This window comes from Ischnura elegans, chromosome 4 (assembly GCF_921293095.1).
Source record: "Ischnura elegans chromosome 4, ioIscEleg1.1, whole genome shotgun sequence".
Taxonomy (NCBI): Eukaryota; Metazoa; Arthropoda; class Insecta; order Odonata; family Coenagrionidae; genus Ischnura; species Ischnura elegans.
In genome coordinates this window covers 107,501,737-107,518,438 of record NC_060249.1, presented here as the reverse complement: position 1 = coordinate 107,518,438, position 16,702 = coordinate 107,501,737, and the positions used below count along the sequence as shown (strand labels likewise).

General features: G+C 36.2%; 1 protein-coding gene across 3 annotated transcripts in view; it reads left to right on the top strand.

Annotated features, from left to right (window-relative positions):
- Nucleotides 1-16,702, top strand: part of LOC124157868 (endoribonuclease Dicer-like) — a 159,207-nt gene that overhangs the window by 107,505 nt on the left and 35,000 nt on the right. For 2 of the 3 annotated variants that reach the window (XM_046532924.1, XM_046532926.1), the window contains exons 20-22: nucleotides 680-936; nucleotides 5,884-5,975; nucleotides 13,815-14,013. In XM_046532924.1, the coding sequence (XP_046388880.1) occupies nucleotides 680-936; nucleotides 5,884-5,975; nucleotides 13,815-14,013 (548 nt within the window). The remainder of the gene's footprint in view (nucleotides 1-679; nucleotides 937-5,883; nucleotides 5,976-13,814; nucleotides 14,014-16,702) is intronic. The other variant, XM_046532925.1, reaches the window with a different exon arrangement.

The following is a 16,702-nucleotide window of genomic DNA, read 5'->3' as shown; positions in this document are numbered from 1 at the left end:
TGTTTTATAACTGTGTTTCACTACATTTCATTGACATCTACCTCATTATGGAAATAAAAAATAGACGCTACAAAATGCGATAAACTGTTATTGAAAGTGCGATAAAATAAAAATGAAAGTGCGATTTTCACGTATCTCTAATCATGACCTAAAATTAGAAATACCTAAGATCTTGATCTATAAATTCTGAGAAATGAATATCAACTTATAAAGTTGATAGCAGAGTCATCATTTTTGCTACACCCCGTCATATATGTTCACACGTTCCAAACCATGATTTTTTTAGCTGTTCATTTTTAATTAAGGCTTTTGGCTCTTTTGAGTCACTTTGGTACTTTCAGATAAAAACCGAGTGAGGTTTTCTTTTATCTTGCAATTTTGAAAAATAAAACCCAAAAGGATTTGAGAAAAATAATAATGTTAATATATTTTAAGCCAACTAAAAGTTGCTAAAATTTCAGGGTGGTAATGCACGACATAGGCATTTGACTTCTTGTTAATGCATATTCTCTATTTTAATAGTTAGTACAATCTCAAAATTGCCAAAATGTCTATGATTCTAATGAGTTTCTAAGTATATTAGTTCTGAATTTAAAGCATTCTTATAACATTTTCTGAAAAAAAATCTACATATAACCACGTATCTTACATTTTTATAATTTTATTTTTTTTTATCCAGAGGTGTTGCCAAACCCTTTGATGATACTCCTTCTGTGATTCCACTGAGTAAACGGCAAATGCAGTTAAAGAATGGTGATTTTCAAGAGCACTTAATACCTGAGCTGGTCACAAAACGCCTCTTCCCTGCTACGCTGTGGTTAAAGGCAACCACTCTGCCCACAGTGCTTCACAGGTTTTCATTCATGCAACTGGCATCTGAGTTAAGAACCCAGATATGCAAGGAAACAAACATTACTCGTTTGGACCCTCCAGAAGGTGAGTAATGTGGATAACAAACAATCTTAACTTTAAGTCTTCCCAAGTAAGTAAACTTCAATCACTTTGCTTATTTGGTAAAAAAAATAAATCACCGTGTAAAACCTCCATGAAATAAACCTTTGTATATTGAACTACTAAAACACCCACAAGTTACCTACTTTAATCAGTACTTTCCTACAGACTAAGCACACTGAATACCTTCTGTGATGATCAGTAATAATGATTACGAGTTAGAAGTGGGGGAAATATTTTGATGGGACATAACCTATGGGAAAATTCAAAATTAGGGGGATAACTAACACATCTCATATCCCCTAATTACTGTCAATGGTGACAAACTTCCATGGCTATTGAAATTTTGAGGAAATTGTAAATTTAAACGTATTTGCAATTTTCCACAAAAAAATTAATTTACACAACCAGTTTCATCGCTAATATCTCATAAATTATTATTATGACATAACCATTTTATGGGAAAATTACCTGCCCCTTTCTGCCCACCACATGCCACACAGTGTCATTGCGTGCATACCACAGACTTGGAAGGACTCTCATATACCCCCCTTGTAACCCTTCTCCGTAATTGCCCATTGCAGGAATCGATTATTCAGTATATCTGGTTAAAATTGCAGAATAATAAATCAGAAAACGACACTATATATGTTGTTCCTTTATTTCTTTTTCTAATGTTCATTATAATAAGTAGGAAAATTGTGTCTTTTTAAAAAGTGATTAAAACTTATCTATGCCCAATTTTGCTCAGTTCATTTGATACATAGACTGGATTCGTAAAAAAATAATACATACCAGAATTCCTGCAGGGTATCCATGGGCCCTTGAAAACTCTAAAATCTGAAGATTAATTCTAAAATTTTCAGGACAGGAAAATTCCTTTGAATTATTCATAAATTTCTGAATTGATTTGGGAATTTTAGCAATAGGGTGGTTTCCTTCATCAAAGAAAACGAAAGGCATTGATTGCGATTCGTTACCCACCAATAGTGCATTCATAATATACAAATTATTTTGTTTTAGAAATACCGGGTTAGACGAATGGCAATGGTCCATTTTTATCCTCATTTGAAAAGGGCCAGATTGGCGCCCATGCGATGCCACTCCACGTGACGTCACAGGGACCTAGTTTCTATACGAGAAGATAGGAGTTATACGTCGTCTGAGGTTACCATTGCATGCATGAGGCGCAGAGCTCAGGGAAACATGTCTTAACAATCACTTATTAAAACTGGCTAAGGTCGGAAAGTTTTCCTCGTTTGATAAGTTATTAATAATCCTTATTTAAGCCAAGAGCTACCAGCCAGCAGGGTACTAGGCTAGCCGCTAGCAGCCTGCGTCGTATCAGCGCTAAGCCTCGCCTCAAGGTCACCTCGCAGGGCGGGAGGGGGAACCAGAAATACGTCACGCGGAGAGACTTCCCGACATTCATACTTAAGCGTCGCGTTTTCGCGCGCTTGAAATTTTTCACTTTTCATTTAATCGCGAAAAATAGATATCGTCATTTAAAAATCTAAAAGCGTGAAATACGTACTCCAGGAGTAATAATCTTTCGATTTAGGCAATAAAAAAATAATAGGAAACCACCCTATTATAATTACAGTTAAACCTCGTTTTTACACTTTTCTAGTGACCCCAGGAAAAAAGAGAAAATTGCAGGAAAATGCAAGTAGTGGGAAGTGGAGAATTTTCACTTTTACTTACTTATTTGCTTGGGAAATGTTGAAAATAAAAGGCTGACTGATCAACTGAAACAGAGGATTAGCATTTTTTATTTATTTGAGAATACTGAAAGAAGATATTGCAAACATGTGCAAGAATTACAATGGCAGTGACATTTCAGTGTTACTTGCAATAAGGAATCATTGAAACAATCTATTGTTTAACATATTACTTAGAAAAAAGGTGTGATATTTTCAAATGCTTGGGCTTCCTTTGTCTATTGATAGCATGCTTTTTATTTTCAATTTATTGCAATTCATCAATTATTTGCTCATTGCAGTTTCCACCGAACAAGTAATGCCTTAGTGCGTGAACAGCATATACTGTGGCTTGGTATGAAGGTAAAGCAGCCTTTTCATCCTCTGTGTCCTCCTAATCTGCGTCTTACTCTAGGCGTTTATCCAAAACATCATCTACACTCCCTACTGCAGTTGTCACAACACATGAATCTAATTTGACAAACTCTGAAAATGTACAATTTGTCTCAAGAAGATTACACTAGTTGTCTTGAGTATCATTGTCAAAAGTCAAGTCAGCTGGAATTTCTTCAATGCTGTCAACATGAAATCCTGCCCTTCTATAGCAGTTGTATAATGTAGAGTCCGTAACCTGTTTCCAGGCCCATGATATGTAGTACAAGGCATCCAGTACACTCAATTTCATTGTCTTTTCATGTCCTTAACACAATCAAGCAGAGGTATCAATTTCTGTAAAATCATTCTTCGATAATGCACCTTAAGTGAGTGGATTACTTCTAAATCCAATGGTTGGAGCACACTGGTAGAGTTGCAGGAAAATATTTTAACTGTACATTTCTTAAGTGTACATTTGGTGGATGGGGTAAGCACTGATCAATAAACAGCAGAATTTTTCTCTTCTGTGACCCCATTTTCACATTCAGAGCATGAAGCTGATCCTGAAATATTTCTGAGGTCATCCATGCTTGGGTATTTGCAGTGTATCTCGTTGGCAACTGTTTAACATGCTTCAAACACTTAGGACTTTTTGATTTGCCAATCACTAGCAGCTGAAGTTTCTCACTTCCATCTAAACTTGTGATTAATGAGACATTCACAAGGATGATCTTGCACCTAAAAACTCTTTAAGCATTCATTATAATTCTTCATACCTGGAATTCTTCTCATATTTCTCTTTTTTTTTGGCAAATGTCTTTTTATGGTGATTTTCCACAATGGTATTCAATGTTGAGACTAAGATTTTACACATTTCTGGCAAACAGAATATTTAAACTTTTCTCTTCCATGCGGGTAAGATTTTCTAAGAGCCCCTAATTTTGACATTTTAGGTTCCGACTTGTTACCCATTCTTATGGCTACTGAATGAATATTTGAAGTGACCATTGAAGCTCAGCATCTGGAGGGGCGGGATTGGTAGAGTTCTGATTGTTGTTGTGGAGGACAAAAAAAAATTGTTGGCAGTTTTTATAATAAAATCTTACCCGCCCGGAATCCCGAGAAAAGTTTAAATCTAATGTAGAGACCGACAATCTGAGTTGCTTCGCTAGATTGATGCAGGTACCAGTATGGGATTCCACTTGCCTTAAAATTTTCATATTGTCATCAATTGAAAAAGTCTGTTTTTCACGTCGCCTTACCATTTTCAAGCAGGATAAATTCTATTTTTCATACTAATTGAGGGTTATTGGGCAACACACCAGTATCTGAACTACCTCACTGATCTACTAGTGCAAACTGTCGAGCAACTTAATAATTTTTAGAATGTCTCCATGCTTCTGGGTTTCACCACGTGGATTTTCTTTGCGACGACAGTTTCTCCGGCATTCCAACTGGCGTCTTCAGGTCGATCGACTGATCGTCGCAAAGAAAATCAACATGGTGAACCCAAGAAGCATGGAGACATCATCTAGACAACGCTGTGGAAAACTACGCTTTAATTTTTAGAATGTATAATTATTTTGCAATGCACTGTGACTTGCATGCGATAATGCAAGTTTCAATAAGTTTTTTATTTATTTAATTAACCCATAATTTAAATAGCCCAGGAGTAGCTGATGAATCAAGTCAGCACAATTGATCCTAGTTGTCTGTCACGTTTTGTAGTTATGGCATTTATCACATCTTCTTTCCTTTCAAACATTATCATATTAAATTATGGACTTTATCAATGTTGTAAACATTCCAACTTGAGTTCATATGTTATAATTATTACATAACTGGGTAGTCCAAAATCCCTACATTCATTTCATATCGTGAATCTTTTCCTCACTGACAGATAGCGAGATGACTTAGGTCGAATTTCCGACACTATAGTGTTGTTGGGTCCCGACATATTCAAATTCTTGCTGAAAATAGTTCTCATTATGGCTCTCTTTTTCTTGTATTTTTAAATACAAATGTGTGAAAGGAAGCCAAAAGATGGTTTGTAACGGCTGATATACACGATTAACTGTTTTAGTGGTTAAATCATTTTTTTAGTCAGCATATCGTGATGCAGGTAGTGGGATAAAGAAAAAAAACACAGCATAAATACAGGGTTCTACATATGTTGGAGAGATAGGAAGTTTGTTGCAGCCTGAAAAAACTTTCAATTTGTGGGAAAACTTAAATTCCGATAACGCAAATATGGGGTTTTACTGTATTTTTGCTACATACCGTATTTCTCCAAATGTAGTCCCCCTCTGAATATAGTCCCCTCTTTACTTTTACCATTGGCATTTTTGGAAAAAAAGGGGGGACTATATTCAGACATATACGGTACATGTTTCATTCTCTTCAGAAGTTAATGTGAGTTCCTAAGCCTGAAAGTGGTGATAATTGCCAGTCTTTATTCGTCAATGGTGTTTACACTAATTTTTTTCATGACTTGCTTACTTATTTTTAAATTTCTCTGTATTCCAAAATTTTCTAACTATGGTATTATTTGAATATTTTTTTAGGAATTATTTCCTGTGTAAGTATTTAACCGAGTGCATTTCATAGTTTGTTTCAGTTGATCATTCAACCATAGAAAATTTTATGTAATGATTTTATGTAATGATGTAATGAATGTTCTCTTTTTTAACCTTTTTTTTTTTTGGTCAGGTATGATTTTTCCTGTATCTGGAATTTCAGTTTTGAATGAATGAGGTGTATTTTTAATAATATGATAATTTAGTCATTGTTAGCATTGCTTTTGCCTTTCATTATTTTTTATATATGTTGACATTCCACGGTATTATTTATTTTGAAGGAAAGTGGAAACGACTGCCTGTTGATTGCACTGTTGAAGTACAAGAGAACCGGTCGTTAGATGTCCCAGCAAATTTTTTCAAAGACACTATGGTGAGTGTAGTGCAAAAATTATGTGTAACATAAAAAATATTTTGTAGTCGTTTAAGTAGAAGAAATTTTTCTGGTTTATCTTTTTATGTCTGAAGTTATATCATCAGTGCCTATTGCCTTTTTTAATTGTTATGAAGAGTTTAATTTATTGCTGTAATATTTACTAATCATCAATGCAGTTAACTTTTCTTATTCCTCTTGAAGTGATTATTAGGTTGTAAATATGTACACCCATGTCTCGTATAGCGCAATTTCGATTAGCGCAATTTCGATATAGCGCAAATTCGTTCCGCGGGGAAACATTGCAACGCAGTGCAGCCTAATCAAATATCTTAAACGCTCTCGTTATAAAACGTGAACTTGCGCTAAGTATACACGAAATTTCTATCATTTAATGCATATTAATATTATTGCTTGCCTCAAATCTTCTTTTTTGTTCATGTATTAATCGAAATCCATTGCTGTGCAATGGCCAAAAGTATTACTCGTCATTGGGTCCAGATAGCCGGCCTACCGAAGTAATTTATCTCGTCTCCTTAACAGAATGACTTAATTTAGATTATAATTTAAGCGTGGGGCTAGTGGAAATGAGTTTTTTTTTTAAGCAATACTGGTTGAGACGTAATTTTTGCTGTCATAGGTTATCGGGCGATTGACTTCCAGGTGGAGGGTCTACGCTAAAGCCTTCAAGGTCATCGGTATTCACGGGGGAGAAATGGAGCGGTGGCCGAGTTGCGCATGAATAGCGTCAACATATAAGAGGGTCCACTATAGAGTCTCAAACACAATAGCTTCGTTCCCTCCCCGCAGTCGTAGGCCCTCTGCATCTCAAGAATACAGTTCAGCAGTAGGTGGTGATTTCGATAGAGCCATGCAGAGTAAAAACCAAGAGAAAATGCCAAAAAATAGGAATGCGGGCAGAAAAATCAAGAAGTTATCAAGAAGAACCATAAACCCAGAAGAGAAATAGAAAGAGGTCAATTGCTTTAAAAATGGAGAACGTCAAAGCGGTATTGCGCGGAAGTTTAAACGCACGATGCCTTATTCTGAATAAAGACGAAGTTAAAATATCAGTGACCTCAGCCGCACCAACTTCAACCAAGCAGTCTACACATACGGAAAGTTCATAGTGAATCAGTACAAAAAGACGAGGGTGGTAATCGCTCCGAGACATTTAGTGAAAGCTCCGGTTGGTTCCAGAATTTAAACGGCAAGCAGGTATTTTCAGTGCGGCGATATCAGGTGAATCTGCAAGTGTTGATAGCGCAGTCACCACAAAATTTTCTGATGAACTCCAAGCTGTGATTGAAAGTGGTTCCTTTCCCCCCTCAACTAGTTTTTAGTGTTGACGAGACGATATTCTTTTGGAAAAGAATGCATTCTCGTTCATTCATTTTCAGGGAAAGAAAACCTGGGTCAGGTTTCAAGGCATTTAAAGACTGTTTCACGTAGCTGCTAATGACTCGGAGGACTTCAAATTAAAATGATTTATCATTTATAAACTCCGCTAGCTATGAAATGGCCTTCAAAGTAGCATTTGCCTGTCATTTCGATGAGCGACAAAAGGGCCTGGGTGACACAATAGTTGTTTTTAGACTGGTTTGAAAAATCGACAACTGCCGGCAATGCATTACGAACCCCTGAGATAGCAGATGTTAGCCCACCCGCACGACAGGAGGGAATTTCAAAAGCACGTAAGAATTTTTTTAAACGTGAATAAAAGTCTTCAAATGCGTGCATACTATCTTTAACACTTTGAAGCCCAGGGTATTTTCATATGCGGGTTGCCAGAAACCCAGGGGTTTTGTTGTTTTTTTATAAAATCATGGTTTATTTGGATAACTAGAGAAATAAATTATCTTGCAAGAATTTTATAGAAGAAATCTTATATTTTAATGTAAAAAAAGATCGAACTTCCTGTAACATAAATAAAATGAATATGACTTATACAATACAACCACTTTTTGAAGAAAAATAACAAGTCCTGACATTGATATCACTGTGTCTTGTCAAGTTATTCATTCATATCCAAGATATAATTTGTTTTTGTGTGGTAAAGTTTGAAGCAATCTGGCATGCATAATGCCACACCACAACAGGAACGCCACCAAATTCTTTCTCTCCTTTGTCACTTTTCCTGTACTGGCTTTTCCCCTGTCAGCACATACTTTGCAGGTTCTAGTGGGTCGTGATTTATTTTCTGTGGCTGGAATCTTTTCCGCAAAATGTCAACCCAGAAGTCTGTTTGAAGAAATTGTTGTAGAGCATGTCTCCTTAGCTAATGTTGTTCCTTTCTCAAGTAATCCTTCTCCAATCTTCAGCATAAAATCTGACAAATGCAAATTTTTCTTCTGCTCCTTGCTTCGAGTTGCCCTGAATAGCACATAGGCATTAGTTATGGCCATGGTGAACATATGGAAAAATAGTTTCTTCCACCACTTCAGCTGCCTACGTTTGAAAGGGTAATAAGCAATCATTTGGTCACTTCTATCCACTCCTACTTTATTCACATTGTAGTCCAAAATGGCATCTGGTTTGTTTTTCATCAAAAGTCCTTCCTTGGTTCGGACTAGAACCGAACTGGATGTCATCTATGTTCTGTCGATAAGAGCAAAACATCACGGGTGTCTCTCCACTTCAGGAAATTCAGGATCTTCGGCAATTTCATCAATCTCTCCTTCAGAGCCAGAATCCAAGGTAGGCTCTTCTAAGGCCTCTAAAATATCATTTTCATCTAAATTATTTGCCATATTCCAATGAAAAAATATCCAATCTCAGCAAGAAATGTACACATACGTCGCACAACGTTGAACGCGGTCGCACGTAAGCTAAGAACTCACAGCCCCGCAGAGCGAAAACTGGTGAAAATTGTGGAGTCATTTCCTAATCCAAAAAAGTGCATTTAGAAGGCGCTAAATGACAGTACCGTCGATATAAGAAGGGCAGACAGCTAAATGAATAGGTTACATTGTTTGGGACCGAGAAAATCACACGGAATATTTTTTAAGTAATTTAATCCGACAGCCCGAGCTCTGCTCAGGCTCGGGTCCCTGGGTGGAAATGTGCAACCCGAGCCGTGCTCGGGCTTGGGCTTCTAAGTGTTAAAGATGTTTTAAACTAAAAACATTTATATAAATAACGTTTTCTATGGCTATTTATGGGAATATACAGTGGAACCTCGATTTATCGTTTTTCAGGGGGATGGATGAAAAAAACGATGAATGCGGGAAAACGATGAATGCGGGAAAACGATTAATGCGGGATTGTTTGTCCGGGTTGCCTATGTCCCAGGAAACGCTGGAGTTTTGCAAATTATGACATTCATTAATGGATTTAAAAAAGATTTTAGCTGATTACAGGAATATTATTCCTTTATCGAAAAACTTAGGTCATATTGTTGATTCGGAGTATATCTCTTTCAAATATCCTGAAGGAACACGCCTAAAATACGTCTAAAAAATGTTTCTCTCCACTCGGAATTTTCACTGCTATTATGCATTTTTGTCCGATGTAAAAATTCTTATCCATCAAATGCCATTTCAAGTACACGTATTTACAAGAGAAATGTGCGTGTTATGCCTCAAACAACCGATTTTGCCGTCGCAGTAATTGGTTATGAGATGGATCAAGAAGGCCAAAAATAGTTTATTATTTGAAATGTTCCTTTCTTGCAATTAAATTTTTAATATGATTGAGGCAATGTGGCGTTAATCGTCAGCGGCACGCCCAACTGATCCTCGGCTTCATCCCACTTCTTGTTTTCACCAGGGATCTCGCTCTACCCCTACCGCTGCCATCATGTACTAGCGGACATACCGAGGCGTGCTGTAATATTCACGCATTTCTAGCCCGGATTCTTTTCTTCATCTTCAATTATTTTCAGTCTATCTTTTAAAGTTCTCACTCGTGTCTTCGAAAGGGCCATGGTCCGAAGACGAAATAGAATAAAACGAAATTCGTCTCTGTCTATTCGTTTCTATTTTAAACTATTATTCTGGTTCTTTTTCTCTGTATTATGTGCTTCCTGATTTTATGTTACCACCCGACATTATGGTCGACTTGTAACAATAATAATAATAATAATAAAGATTTTTTTTAATAAAAATGAAACCGGACTCTATAGAACCCACACGGAAAACACTCGCCGGTTTTAAGTCAACCCACCCTGGAAAGTACGGAACCACTCGTACGAGGTAAAATTCGGCACTAATGCTATCGCGTACGGCGTAAGCAGAGCTTACTGCAGAAGGTGAAGCATGACCATAAGACTGCGCAAATTTTTTATCCTACAGAGAAGGCAACTTACCCACTCATTTCTAACAATAAGTCGCGTAGCTCTAAATGAGCAGATGAATTCAGATTGCTAGTAGGTAGAAACAAAATATCCTGAGAAGACATCGCTTCGTTAGCACCTCAGACAAGTGAGACTTGTAGCATAACTCGTAAATTGTAACCAGACGCATCGTTTTCGAAAAAAAAATCCGCATCAACTGCCGTGAAGCTCACTATCAGCTGCGAGGATATCGATATTCGCCAGAAATCACCATCGTATTATTCCAACTATTTCCTTGCTTAAAATGGTGAAATAACGTTAGAAATACGTCGTGTTTGGTATCATTCTTTTTTGAATTATGTGCACATCACTAATATCTCAATATAATAGAAGTATAATACCAATTGCCGAAATTCATTTTTACACACCTTTTGGGCTAATCGGTGATTCATGCAGCAGTTGACCTCCAGAGGTGGGGATCTTTGAAGCGAGTCAGCTAAAACAAAGTCAGCGGTCTAGAAAGGGGGAGGCGTGAAAAAGGTTTCATTTGTTCTCGAGTAACTTGATATTTTCTTTCGAAGCTAAGGTTGTCGTAATTCGATCCCTGCTCGAGCAGGGACCTTTTTTTATTTCGGAGAAGAGGAAAGCTTCAGATGGGGAGAGGCGAGAACTGAATGGAGGGGGATACCGGATCTTGGGAAACGCGATAATGTAACTATCCCACGGCGCTCAGCTTCTCCCTATCGTATTTCAAATCTCCTGGGGAAGATTAAAACTTTGTGTCTGTCGTTATTAGCGATAAACAACACGTTGTAAACACTTCGTCTTATTTTTGTCAAACGATGGATGCGGGAAAATTATACGACGGGACCGCGATCTTCGAACGATCAATGCGGGAAAACGATACTTCGGGGAACGATAGATGCGGGAAAAAATTACATTGTCTTTATGGAACTTAATTTGGGACCAGGAGTGGCGAACGATGAATGCGGGAACGATAAATCGGGGTTCCACTGTATATGTTTTAGAGGAAATTCAATACCCAAGACCTATGCTACCAGGAACGCATCCCTATCTTTCCAATGTTAAAACGCTCTCTTATAACGCAAATTCGTATAGCGCAAAGACCCCAAGGAACGCATCCCTTGCGCTATACGAGACATGGGTGTAATGCTAAAACATTATCCAATTTAAATGTTCATTTGATATAAATAGGTGCTTGGATATTTTTTTTTTCAATTATTATAGGTACTATCTTCATATATGTGAACAATATGATTATCAGAGTTGAATCAATGAAATTCATAATTTAAACAGTGTGTAAATTTTAATAATTGTTTGCCTTATTTTGCTTGAGCTTTCATAAAAAGTTAATGATGAATGCCAGCAGTGGTGTAACTAGGCATGTGCTTTGCGGGGAGATGGGATGGCCTGAAGTGGCGATCTTCCCCCCCCCCCACCCCAGCCACAGGGTTGCGGGAAGGCTGGAAATACATTTTGGCACTTAAAATTTAACTTTAAGCTGAAGCAGATAGATATTATGTGACAAAACTAGACTATTGTTTTAAAAAATTTTTTTATTTGTCTGAGGCATTGGGAGGGATCTATCCCCTCTTCCCCCCATAGTTACGCCACTGGATGCCAGGATATTTCCTTTCCAATTTTAGTGGCTTGACTGTTAATGTCAGGAATCCTTTTGCACTTATGCATTTGCGCTTATTTACACTGTAATTGTATGGCTGGAAACAAGTTTATTCAATTCACAGCTGCTGAAAAATATTCATGATTTGTTCCTAAGGTGATTAAAGAAGTAGATTCCTTGTGTATATGAGGCTTTTGGAATGGAAATTATATTTTTAACTGAAAATGTTAGATCTCCTTTCACGAAATACATGAGTAAAACCTTGCTTTTACACCCCTGCTATTTGCGTTTTCCCGCAATTTGCAACATTTTCGTCAAGTCCCGATGACTTTTATATATCCACAGTATTATGCCCTCCCCGTTTTTATGCTTACCAATTTAAAATGGTGCTCCATTTATGGTAGGCCGCCAAAAGAAACATGATGCACCACAACCGGGCGAAGAATGAAATGGAAATTAGTGGTAGTTTTGGGACATTTGCTAGCGAAAAACCTTTGAATTACTGTAACTTTGCCCTACGTTGTGACAATGTCAAATGATGTGAAAAAAAATTGCCCTCAAACAAGAGAGGAAAACTTTGTTGATAGAAACATTATAAAAGTTTTGGTAAGAGTTGAGTGACATGTAGGTTTCCCTAGCCAGAGAACTTGTCATTCCAACATCCACATTGAACGCTGTTGTAAAAAGATGCAAAACCATTGAAACCAGTGCTTTAGAAAGCGGACCCATTGCAAATAGGCAAAAATACATCAAGTATTCAAAATATGATCAACTGGAAGAAATTTGAAGGAATGGTTTCAGAGCACCAGAGCATCTAAAATACCCATTAGTGGAGTTATTTTTAAGGTCAAGGCACATCATGTTCCAATGGGTTTAGGAATTGAAGACCTGAAGGCTTCAAACAGATGGTTAAGCCTATTTAAAACTAGGTACTAGGTTGTATACAAATCAATTTGTGAATAGTCTAACTAACAGAGAGTTGCTCAGTGGAGGGAACATTCCTTAAGTCAGCATTCTTAAGGGTATGCACCAAAAAGGCATTTACAATTTAGATGAGACAGGCCTTTTTTCAATGTGCTTCCTCATAAGACTTAAGACTTCAAAGGTGAGTCTTGCCATGCGAGAAAGCATAGTAAAACTTGTCTGATAGTTTTCTTATGGGTGCTAATGCTAATTAAAAGTAAAGGCCAATTAAGGAAAAGTTGAGTTAAAATTTTTTGTTGTCATAACTGCATATTTTGTACTTATTATTTGTTTACGACATGATTCATTTGAAAAATAGAAGAGTCAAGTCGTGTAGTTGGTACTCGACTCAAGTGCTTCGAGTGGTATTACGAATGTCGAGTGGAGTACTTTTGGTTGCATAGCTGTCAAGGCCAGTAAGTTCAGAAATCTGCTGACAGGAGGGACTATCAAGAAATTCATGTAATTATATTGTTTTTAAAGTTGATAAGTGGTTCTATGTGCCTTGGCTTGGGAGTTTCAGCTTGCTGTAAATGTAGTAGTCAACCACTACAAAAGTCAATGTGGGTGCCATGTCTTTTTGTCAGCTGTGAGGGACGTCTGTCTTCCGATCCAGCAGTGTATTTGGAGTAATCAGAGACGACCACTGCATCGCTCATACTTTCTTTTACAATACTCTTATACCCTACACTAGTTTCTTTGCTCAAATGCCGAGAGAATGTGTAAAAATTGTTAAGATTTCAATGAAAAAATGTTACTTTTAGGTTTTAGCAGACAGTGCCAGCTTTTCTCCTTGTTTGATGTCATGAGTGGTTCCCTCTTTTAGCCTTTTTGAGTACTATGTACGTCCAATGCTAATCATATCTTAGCAAAATATATCTTACTCTATAAATTTTCCCTCCCTTGGGAATTTATTGCTAAATATATGGCGTTATAATTCTGATGTGCTTCTTATTTATAGCAGGAAGTTAACCAAATAGAGGCTCCAGATTTGGATCATGACATTGATTCTTTGTGTTTACTGGATGTTGTCCAGTACCACAAAGTTGAAGTTCAAGAAAATGAAAGCAAGATTGTTCATCAATCAGAATGGAGCCCAATCAAGCCTGCTTTGATACCTGAAAATGTATTGAAGCGACTAGAAGGATTGGCTATCAGAGGTAAGTTACAGTATTGACTAATACAGCAGTATATTTTTTATGACGGCTTTTTATTGGAATATTTGTCCATTGGTTGATTATGTGGGATAAAATGGTGTTAGGAGTGGAATTCTGTGAAGCTTGACAAAACTGCTTTGAAGAACTCTTTTCTCCCAACTGTATTCTCTATCACAGTCAAAAGAGATAGAGGTGCTACGTCTTTCTTCAGTGCTCACACAAGCTCCTCTAGCTCCAACCGGTATTCTTTAGAGCTCTATAGAGAGCTTTCCAACATTCCACCTTTCTCCGAGAGGAGATTTGCAAAACACCAGCCAAAAGCCTAATGCTAGACCTTTCTCCCATAGATTTAATGGTGGGTGGAAAAAGTCTTTTGTTAAAACAGTAGAAAATTTCAGCAAACTCCTATGAAGTTGAGTAACAGGGAGCTTAAAGAAGTTATGTGTTAATTTGATCACTTTGCCATGCTATGGATAAATTTGGAAATTTGAAAGATATGAATTTATCTAAAGTTTTTCTTCTCTATGACAATGTTGACCAAGGTTTTCTTTGGAGTGAGTCGTTCACAGAGAATAAGAAGCAAACATGCTGTTGGACTGATTTTGAAAAAAGCAATATGTTGTAGTAGCAAGTGAATTTGCCGCCTATACATAAATGGTTTCTATTTGGGTGATCATTAATTCAGCTCATCAAGCAGACATCTCTCTTGCCCTCATTGAACTCAAATACTTGCATATGTGGCTAGACTAACTGTGGTGCAGTAATCAACACAGAAATCTAATAATTCCGTTCCATTATACTTCCCGATTATTAGGGCTGATGATGGGGAGGGACGGCACAAATAATTGGAAAACTTGTAGTCTTAACCTTATGATGCTTACTTGGGATGTAGTCCAGGAAATGAAGCATTTTGGCTTGCAATTTTTTCAAACTGAATCGATTTTCTTGAAATTTTCACAATAAGTAGGGAATATACCAAGAATCAAAATCTATATCATGCCGACGGGCGCTTTTACCCTGGGGGTGGTTTCCACCCCATCTCGGGGGTGGAAAATATTAATTATATTTTGACTACAGGAATCGATAGAAAAATAAATTCTAAGAATAAAATGTTCTATCCATTTTTTGCGTAAAATTAATATTTTTCGAGTTATTAGCGATTGAAAGTAACAGTTTTTTGACGAAAAAATCAACGATTTTAATCGATTATAGGCAAATAACTTGAAAAGTATTAATTTTATTAGAAAATTGTGAATTACAAAACTGTAGCTTGTAAAATATTAAATAAAAATCTTATTTTATATTACCTTTATGACCAATTCGGACCGAGCTACAACTTGTTGATGGTTATCTATTGTTTGTCATACGCTAAATTTGAAAGATTCAATACCAAATAGCGGGAAAAATATAATTTTCGAGGAAAAATTATGTAATCTGTTTAAAAGTGTTTTTAAAAAACTTTCTTATAATGAGAACAAATATTTTTTATCATGAAATTTGAGCGAGTTATCATTAAAAATAAGATCAGTCCCTACTTTTTTGTACGAAAAAATCAGTGAAAACAACTCCTTATTACCACACTAGACAAAATTGATCAATGCCCTTCAGTATTTCTCTTTATTTAAGTATTGTTAATTGATCCTAGAAGTTTTTTTTAATTTACAACTCTAAATTTTGAAAAAATTGGAGGAAAAAGTGAAAAGTCATTTTCTACAATTTCGTTAAAAATGCTCTTTTTTTCAAAATAACTCCAAAAAAACTGGAGATATGAAAAAATGCTAGAGTAATAAATTGTAGCTTCTTTATTTTCAAATATATAAGTGTGTTTTAATTTTCTATTCAATAAATATTTGGTGAGATATTGATAATTAAAACCTCTTTTTCCAAGGGAGCTCCACCTTATTTAAACCCTTAAATCCCTCCCCTTTCAAAATTAATGACTCGAAAAAAATTTAATTCATATGACCTTCTAGTCAATAAAATCCCTACAAAATACAATTTAAATGAACTTTCTATAATAAAAAATAAAGGAGCTATGTTTGAAATACCAATCAAATTTATTTTCGAAAAATTCGAAATCCACAATTCAGAGCATAATATTCCTCATAATCAGCATATACTTTTTGTACTTTACGTTAGAAGCTAACGACACACTCAAATATGCTACAAAATAAACACACATACCCATAAGATGTATATATACATACACATGTGTGAGTATGTGAGCTCTCGCTTACCTGTGAGCATGCATGTGGTGGGAAGACTGGAAGCCATACAGTCTCCGTTTGATTGTGTTTCATGTAATGTCTACATAAATGTACATTTATTTGTTTATGTTACCATGACGAAGTTTGTTCTGTTTATCCTATTGTTATATCTTTTCTGTGCAGTGATTAAAATCATGAGAGAAAAAAGTGAATACATAATAAAAGGAGTAAGAAAGTGAATAAGAAGATACAATGTGATAAATATTTTTTTTTTACATTAACCCCCAATAAGGGTTGATTATTATGGGTTGAAACGCCTTAAAATTATTTTCCAAACAAAAATAAATTATTATACAAATAATTTAAACAAAATTTTACCCGTATTTAGCTTTAAAATATAATTTTTCAAGTTTTAGCTTTTAGGGGTAGTTTTTACCCCTAAAAAATAAAAAGCGCCCTTCGGCATGATATAGATTTTGAAGTAG